Consider the following 9,338-nt stretch of genomic DNA (forward strand, 5'->3'; position numbering starts at 1 on the left):
TACTAAACCACATTATTCCATTTTAAGAAGAAAGTTTTTTATTATAAAAAAGAACTTGATATGTTTTATGAAGAAACATTCTGGTTAAAACACAAAACCAACATATGATGTTAAATAAGAAACCTCTCTGTTATAATGACACACTCTACCAACTGACAACAAGAAACTTCTTGTTCCTTCATAAGTTGGTATGTAGTTAAAACAAAAACAAAAAAACCCACAAACTTATTGTTATAACTTGTCATATTATAACTTTTTTTTAAAAACAATGTAACACGTTTTAAAGATTTCTTGATGTAACAAGATTCAAACTGAATAATTTGGTATCCAGCAATAAGGAGAAATATATGTCATTATGTCATAAAAAATATCTTGTAAGATGAAAAATGTCTCATTGTAACCAGAAACTGAGTAGACTGTTTCATAATGGTGTCACCAGTACACTGCTGTAACAATCCCATAATTAGGAATTTTAATGTCTCGTTATCTTGACTTTGACTTAGTTTATCATAATCTTGATGTTAAAAATCCAACATTTGAATTAGCATGAAATTGTTTTCCATACAATACAGATACAAGTATTAAATGTAAAAAAAAAAAAAAGAAATAATTACCAATACAGGTTGTTTTAAGTCATTAAAAGCACAATCTGTGACGTGAAGTGAAGCTTCTCCCATCTGTGTGATTCTGATGTTTGTTTGTTGGAGCTCTGCAGCAGAAATTTCATTGTCTTAAACATGGAACTGAAATTTTTCAGTTCAAACTGGTGAGTTTTAGTAGTAACAACAGCAGCATCATTCATGAGAGCCACTGACACCAGACACCACTGTCAACAGTTATTATATCCAACTGAAGTCATGAGGCCACAGTCAGAGATCTGCTGCCACCTGCTGGACATCACTGTGAGGGAGGGAGAGGAGGACTAAGGACCCTCTCCAAATCTGCACCTCAAATAAGCAGTGGTGGAAAGTAACTAAGTACATTTACTCAAGGATAGTACTTTACTTGAGTATTTCCATGTGATGCTACTTTCTACATTTCAGAGGGAAATATTGTACTTTCTACTCCACTACATTTATTTGACAGCTTTAGTTACTTTTCAGATGAAGATTTGACACAATGGATAATATAACAAGCTTTTAAAATACAACACATTGTTAAAGATGAAACCAGTGGTTTCCAACCTTTTTGGCTTTTGACGTCTTACAAAAAGCAGTGTGTAGTCGGGGTCACATTTCACATGTCTATGAGTTGTTAACAGCTCCACCAAATAGTGATTTAGAGAAAAGATTAGAGAAAACTGAAAACAGATTTGTATATCAGAACTTTTTCTTCTTTCCTCTCTCATTAATCATCTCATGACCCCTCAGATTTATCTGCTGACCCTTTGGGGGGGCCCCACCCCTAGTTTGGGAAACACTGGACTAATATTTTACACCTAAATACAAAATGGTTTTGAAATGGTGAGCAGGTTTTAACTGAGGCTTCACTGTAAATGAGGAAAGATAATTTTAATGCACAGTATCACTCCTCTTCCTAGAATGATGTAAAATCTGATAACTCTTTCTTAATAACTAACAAGCTCTACCCTGTGCTTATATTTCCTTGTTCTCAGGAAGTGAAACTCAGACAGTCGTTGCCACTGAGAGCTGAAATGGCGCAGAAAGGAGATCAGCTGGACCAAGAAACCATCTCTTGTTCGATCTGTCTGGATCTACTGAAGGATCCGGTGACTATTCCCTGTGGACACAGTTACTGCATGAACTGTATTAAAGGCTTCTGGGATGGAGAGGATCAGAGGAAGATCTACAGCTGCCCTCAGTGCAGAAAGACCTTCACACCGAGGCCTGTCCTGGCGAAAAACACCATGTTAGCAGATTTAGTGGAGGAGCTGAAGAAGACTGGACTCCAAGCTGCTCCTGCTGATCACTGCTATGCTGGACCTGAAGATGTGGCCTGTGATGTCTGCACTGGGAGGAAGCTGAAAGCCCTCAAGTCCTGTCTGACTTGTCTGATGTCTTACTGTAAGAAACACCTCCAGTTTCATTATGAATCACCTAGATTTAAAAAGCACAAGCTGGTCGACCCCTCGGAGAAGCTCCAGGAGAACATCTGCTCTCGTCATGATGAGGTGATGAAGATATTCTGCCGTACTGATCAGCAGAGTATCTGTTATCTCTGCTCTGTGGATGAACATAAAGGCCACGACACAGTCTCAGCTGCAGCAGAAAGGACTGAGAGGCAGAGAGAGCTCGAGGTGAGTCGACAACACATCCAGCAGAGAATCCAGGACAGAGAGAAAGATGTGAAGCTGCTTCAACAGGAGGTGGAGGCCGTCAGTCGCTCTGCTGATAAAGCAGTGGAGGACAGTGAGAAGATCTTCACTGAGCTGATCCGTCTCATCCAGAAAAGAAGCTCTGATGTGAAGCAGCAGATCAGATCCCAGCAGGAAACTGAAGTGAGTCGAGTCAAAGAGCTTCAGGAGAAGCTGGAGCAGGAGATCACTGAGCTGAAGAGGAAAGACGCTGAACTGAAGAAGCTCTCACACACAGAGGATCACAACCAGTTTCTACACAACTACCCCTCACTGTCACAACTCAGCGAACCTACAGACTCATCCAGCATCAACATCCATCCTCTGAGATACTTTGAGGATGTGACAGCAGCTGTGTCACAGCTCAGAGATCAACTACGGGACATCCTGAGGGAGAAATGGACAAACATCTCACTGACAGTGACTGAAGTGGACATTTTACTGTCAGAACCAGAACCCAAGACCAGAGGTGAGTTCTTAAAATATTCACGTGAAATCACTCTGGATCCAAACACAGCAAACACATGGCTGTTATTATCTGAGGGCAACAGAAAAGCAGAACTAATGAGACAACAACAGTCTTATTCTAGTCACCCAGACAGATTCGCTAATTGCCGTCAGGTCCTGAGTAGAGAGAGTCTGACTGGACGTTGTTACTGGGAGGTGGAGTGGAGAGGGGAAGCAGTTCGTGTAGCAGTCGCATACAAAGATATCAGCAGAGCAGGAGGCTTGTATGAATGTGTATTTGGATACAATGACAAATCTTGGATGTTATATTGTGGCACTAAAAGTTGTGAATTTTTGTTCAACAATATCTCAACTTCCATCTCAGGTCCTCAGTCCTCCAGAGTAGGAGTGTATCTGGATTACAGTGAAGGTATTTTGTCCTTCTACAGCGTCTCTGAAACCATGACTCTCCTCCACAGAGTCCAGACCACATTCACTCAGCCTCTCTATGCTGGACTTATGCTTTGTTATCCTTACGGAGTCACAGCTGAGTTGTGTAAACTCAAATAGACAGAAGTCATTTCAGACTTCATGTGTCAGATTCTGTTGTAATTCTTCGTTTTTTTTGTCTCCATTGTTTCTGAGAGCTTGTTGCTGTGGTGTTTCTGAACTGTCAGCTGTCAATCATACTGGGATTATCAACACTTTTTAATTTTTTTCTTGTTCTGTTGATGCTTTCAGTTTCTTTAAATGTCACTGTTTCCTGTGTGTTTTTATCCATGGGGGCTATCGCTGCCCATGATGACATCTTTTACCTTCACTGACGTTTCTTCAGATGAAAATATAAACGTCTCTTTGTTCTAAATGTTAGTTTCATGTCTGTATTGATGTATTTGTGTGCTGTTGTTTCTTAAACAGAGAAAATTACTTGATTACTGTAATGCACTTTTTACTGGCCTCCCAAACAAAAACAAACAAAAAAAAACCACTGAGAGACTTCAGCTCATTCAAAACTCTGCAGCTCGGCTATTAACCAGAACCAAGAGGAGAGAAGACATTAGTCCAGTTTTAGCTGCTCTGCACTGGCTTCTTGTAACATTTAGAACTTTAGGGGCCTTTTCCTTAATACAAAGCTCTTAATTGGCTACGACCAAGCTACATTGCTAACGCCTTTGTTAACTATCTGCCTTCAAGAACTTTGCGATCATCTGCTGCTGGTTTATTGGAGATTCAAGCAACAGCTGAAAGAAAATCAGGGATGCAGCCTTTGTCAATTACGCCCCAAAACTATGGAACACAATACGAATAGATATCAGGGAAGCCAGCTTGCTAGATATTTTCAAAAGAAAGCTAAAAAGTTATCTCTTCACTTTAACCTTCAATTAGCTTTTCTCTCAGTCAGCTTAGCACTACTGCACTTCTTTTAAAACATTGGATTTTACTGATTTTATTCATTCTATGTACTCTATGTTTTCAATTTAAAAAGTTAAAACATGGAATATTGATAGTCAATCAATATTCTATGTTTTAACTTCTTATTATTATTATTAGTTGGTATGTATTCTATTTTATGTGTCAGAGGGTTTTATCTTCCATCTTTATGTTATGCATTTATGTATTCTAGTTTCACTTTATTTTATCTTATTTTTATTAATATTGTGGGTTAAGTGGGTTTTATTTACCATCTTATGTTACATGGGTGCTGAGGTCAGCCGTTGGAAAGTTTGAGAAAAGAGATTGCAGTGTGTGTTTTTTAACCTTAATCCTACCAACTGGGGTACCTGCAGACCCCAGAGGTTTACTTCTCGTCATATCTCACAGGTGCTTTTATTCTATCATTACAATTTTTCTTGATTTTATCAATCAGTTTGTTCCTAATGACTTCATGTCGTTGTTTTCTGTTTCTGTTTTAATTAGTGCTCTTTAAAAATACCAATGTATTGGGGTCATGGGAGACCTCAGTCAAAAACAACCATTTCTGCCTGTGCGGTTTTAATGGATGGAACTATTTATTAATGTCATGTTTTCCATGGGTCCTAATTTTAAGTATCATACATTATCAGGGGGTAGGGGCACTCAGATGCATCAGACACAGATTTCCTCAAGTGCTCTGTCAATGACCCTAAATACTGTTCCTCCCAGTGGTGTACTGGGAACAGGTTAACCCTAACCCTATAATAATCTATTTTTTTTTCATATGACATTAATTATATAACTAATAATGTCTTGAGAAGAAATTAGTTAACATTTTGCTATGATGGTTGTTTCTTACAGTAGTTCATACTCGGGGTCCCCAGTGACCCCCGTCGGTAGTCCTTGTATGTTAAATATATTGATGAGGTTTAAACCCCCAAAGCGCCACTAAGGGTGTTTTTTTCTGGGGCAGCTTCAGGTTGCACCTGACACAGATTAGACCCACAGTGAGGTTAAACCCATAGGAAGATGTTCTGGGGTTAACTGAAAGAGGTTTATTTCGGTTAATCAAGACCGGTGGTGAGTCTTTGTCCGTTGGGAAAAGGGAGGTTCTGTTATGCTTATGGTTTCAGAGACCTAGGCACCGATTTATAGACATAATGAAATACTTTCTGAGTTTTTGCTTATTAAGTCTCAAATTACCATCACGGAAGTATGCACTCCGTGTATTCTATTTTCACTTTGTTTTGTCTTATTTTTTATTATTATTATCAAGTGTGTTTTATTTTCCATCTTATGTTACATTAATGTGTTTTTTAACATTTTATGTTCTTTTTATGTTGTTTTTTCATGTGAAGCACTTGGTGCATGTAATATCTCCTGTTGTAAAGCACATTGAGCTGCATTTCTTGTATGAAAGATGCTATACAAATAAAGTTCTTCTTATTCTTATTCTTATTCTTATTCTTATTCTTATTCTTATTCTTTTTCTTATTCTTATTCTTATTCTTATTCTTATTCTTATTCTTATTCTTATTCTTATTCTTATTCTGAAGTCCAGTCATAAAATCATTAAGTCATACACTGAACATATAATTATTTACAGCTGGTTTCATATATTTCTCTGCCAGTCACTCAGATATCAAGAAGTCAGAGAAATCACAGCCTGCAGCATCAAATCTCACATTCACAAGTTCTGTTTACAACCTGAGAGCTGATGTGAATAATATTTGTAGACTGGAAACTCTTCTCTCCCAGCTTTCCCATGTGACCTGAATGCAGCATCAGTGTCACAGGATGTGACTTCTGTCAACAAACTGACACAGTGTGATATTACATATATTTAAATCTGTCTTTACTGATATTGTCTGAAGCTGTTAAAGGCTCAGTGGAGTTTTTACACGTCTTCCTGCAGCGAACATCACAGCAGGTCAACAACTGAAATCTGACAATTGATGCAGGATACAAGAGGGCGCCTTCATCCTGCTAACCAGGGGTGCAGTGGAGTTTAAAGCTCCTCCATTCAGCCTGTCTGCAGTTTTAGTGAAGAACATGTTTTCAGACCGATTAAAAACACCATGATAATACTTCCCACCAGATTCTCATACAACATTTCTATACTTTCCTTAATAACTCAATCCTTAAACTTCTTTACTTGTGGCTTTCTTATAAATATAGTCCATATTCTCTGTGAAATGTCCATCGCTCCCAGATATTTAAAACTACTGACCAGTGGTGGAAAGTGACTAAGTACATTTAATATATATATATATACATTCCTTGAGGCAGATATATATCATGCCAACAACATCATACTGGGCAAAGTAAATTGTGGACATTTGTAAAGACAAGCAGTGAAAGGACAGAGCTGCAGGAATCAACATGTAGTATATATGATTTCATTAAGGCAGAAGGATATGGAGATAATCACATGTTGTTGATAAAAGTTAGAAAATTATAACGTTAAAACAACAGATTTATTCCAGATTCATGTCACCAACCGAACCACAGAGCAAATAATCTGGTGTACTTAAAGGACGTTATCAAATGAAGTCATTTCATTATATTTTAGTATGTTACTGGAAATTCACCATTTCTACAACAGTGATTCATTTATCTGTTTTTCATTTAAAGTATTTGAATTATTGTTGGCACCAGAAAGCAGAGCTGAGCGGTGTTTTTAAATGAGAAATGAGCTCCATTGTTTAAAAGGGTGAAACACACAGTATCTCTTTAAAACTGCTCCTCTTCCTGGAATGAATCAGCGCTTGATAACTCCTCCCTCTTCTTCCTGCTCTCAAGCAGAACAATGTCAACTCTGCGCTCATATTTCCTTGTTCCCTCCCCTTCAGATCTACAGTTTGACGATGGATGTAACCAACATGTAATGTAGTACAAGAGCTGCAGGCTGCATTCACTCTAGAAACAGGTGTCGTTCAGATCAGAGCTCAAATTTGTTTCTCTTCTGAAGAAGTGAAACTCAGACAGTTGTTGCCACTGAGAGCTGAAAAAGAGCAGCAAGGAGATCAACTGGACAGAGAAAACCCTGAGATGAATCGACAACAAATCCACCAGAGAATCCAGGACAGAGAGAAAGATGTGAAGCTGCTTCAACAGGAGGTGGAAACCATCAGTCGCTCTGCTAATAAAGCAGTGGAGGACAGTGAGAAGATCTTCTCTGAGCTGATCCGTCTCCTCCAGGAAAGAAGGTCTGATGTGAAGCAGCAGATCAGATCCCAGCAGGAAACTGAAGTGAGTCGAGTCAAAGAGCTTCAGGAGAAGCTGGAGCAGGAGATCACTGAGCTGAAGAGGAAAGACGCTGAACTGAAGCAGTTCTCACACACAGAGGATCACAACCAGTTTCTACACAACTACCCCTCACTGTCACAACTCAGTGAACCTACAGACTCATCCATCATCAATATGCGTCCTCTGACCTACTTTGAGGATGTGACAGCAGCTGTATCAGAGCTCAGAGATCAACTACAGGACATCCTGAGGGAGAAATGGACAAAAATCTCACTGGCAGTGACTGATGTTGACGTTTTACTGTCAGAAGCAGAACCCAAGACCAGAGCTGGATTCTTAAAATATGCATGTGAAATCACACTGGATCCAAACACAGCAAACCCAGAGCTGTTATTATCTGAGGGGAACAGAAAAGTAGAACGAATGAGACAACAACAGTCTTATTCTAGTCACCCAGACAGATTCACTATATGTAGGCAGGTCCTGAGTAGAGAGAGTCTGACTGGACATTGTTACTGGGAGGTGGAGTGGAGAGGAGGAGGAGTTGATGTAGCAGTCGCATACAAGGATATCAGCAGAACAGGAGACTGGAATGAATATGTATTTGGGAACAATGACAAATCTTGGGCGTTATATTGTGAGGCTAAACGTTATTCATTTAGGTTCAACAATAACAGAGCTCCCTTCTCAGGTCCTTGTTCATACAGAGTAGGAGTGTACCTGGATCACAGAGCAGGTATTTTGTCCTTCTACAGAGTCTCTGAAACCATGACTCTCCTCCACAGAGTCCAGACCACATTCACTCAGCCTCTCTATGCTGGACTTCATCTTTATTTTGATGGAGACACAGCTGAGTTCTGTAAACTCAAATAGACAGAAGTCATTTCAGACTTCATGTGTCAGATTCTGTTGTAATTCTTCATGTTTTTGTCTCCATTGTTTCTGAGAGCTCGTTGCTGTGGTGTTTCTGAACTGCACAGAGATCAGCTGTCAATCAAACTGGGATCGTCAACACTTTTTTACTTTTCATTTGTTCTGTTGATGTTTTCAGTTTCTTTAAAATTCACTTCTTCCTGTGTGTTTTTATCCATGGAGGCTATCGCTGCTCATGATGACGTCTTTTACCTTCACTGACGTTTCTTCAGATGAAAATATAAACTTCTCTTTGTTCTAAATGTTAGTTTCATGTTTGTATTGATGTGTTTGTGTGCTGTTGTTTCTTAAACAGAGAAAACAGCAGAACTTCCCTCATCATAGATATTTTGTTCTCATCACTTTGTAAATTCATAAAGAAATGTACAATCAAACTGTAATTATCATGATAATAATCATTTATTATGTTCTAGTACATAGCTGACATTCTGGGTTAAACTAACTGATTGTGTTGATGAAGTGAATCTGAACATGAAATCATTGAACAAGAGTCATTTAACAGACTTTACTGATTGGATGTCTGAACAATCTGAAGCTTTACATAATCAATAAAGTTGTAAAAATAAAAAATAAAAATAAAATGTGTAACTAAATTGAGAGTTTATTTGAGTCAGTTTTCCTCCTTATTATCAGCACAATTTACTTAAATTTACTTAACCTGTGTTCAAGGTGGAGCTTTTTATTCTTTTATAATGCTCGGTATTAATCAGTTGTAACACATTATAATTTATTTGTTATATTTCTTGAGTCAGGTAAATGTAGTGGTACCATGGTTTCTTCTGAAGTAGAAGTGTACAGTTGCATATTTTTAAGTAATATTTAGGCGTTTTTGAAGGTATTTTGGGGTATAATGAGTAAGAATAGTAACAGAATTCAATATTTTTCATATCTAAACATCATGATAAATCTATAGCTGTTTGAGGCCCTTTTAGTCGGGGCCCAGTTCCTACAGCAGTAGTTCCTACCTTGCCTAATGGTAAAG

At 38.3% G+C, this 9,338-nt stretch overlaps 1 protein-coding gene across 1 annotated transcript; it reads left to right on the forward strand.

Annotated features, from left to right (window-relative positions):
* The first annotated feature begins 1,624 nt into the window (after positions 1-1,624).
* LOC137193542 (E3 ubiquitin/ISG15 ligase TRIM25-like) lies at positions 1,625-9,059 on the forward strand. The gene is made up of 2 exons (XM_067604753.1): positions 1,625-3,328; positions 7,061-9,059. Exons 1-2 carry the CDS (start codon positions 1,655-1,657, stop codon positions 8,294-8,296), a joined length of 2,910 nt encoding a protein of 969 aa, XP_067460854.1. The 5' UTR covers positions 1,625-1,654; the 3' UTR covers positions 8,297-9,059.
* Positions 9,060-9,338: the final 279 nt, after the last annotated feature.

Source organism: Thunnus thynnus, chromosome 12 (genome assembly GCF_963924715.1).
Source record: "Thunnus thynnus chromosome 12, fThuThy2.1, whole genome shotgun sequence".
Classification (NCBI taxonomy): domain Eukaryota; kingdom Metazoa; phylum Chordata; class Actinopteri; order Scombriformes; family Scombridae; genus Thunnus; species Thunnus thynnus.

Excerpts from the sequence above, each read along its gene's own strand:
- LOC137193542 (XM_067604753.1), top strand. The coding sequence starts at position 1,655 with ATGGCGCAGAAAGGAGATCAGCTGGACCAAGAAACCATCTCTTGTTCG. Across the intron at positions 3,329-7,060 it reads CTGAGTTGTGTAAACTCAAA|AATGTAGTACAAGAGCTGCA; the intron begins TAGACAGAAGTC and ends TAACCAACATGT.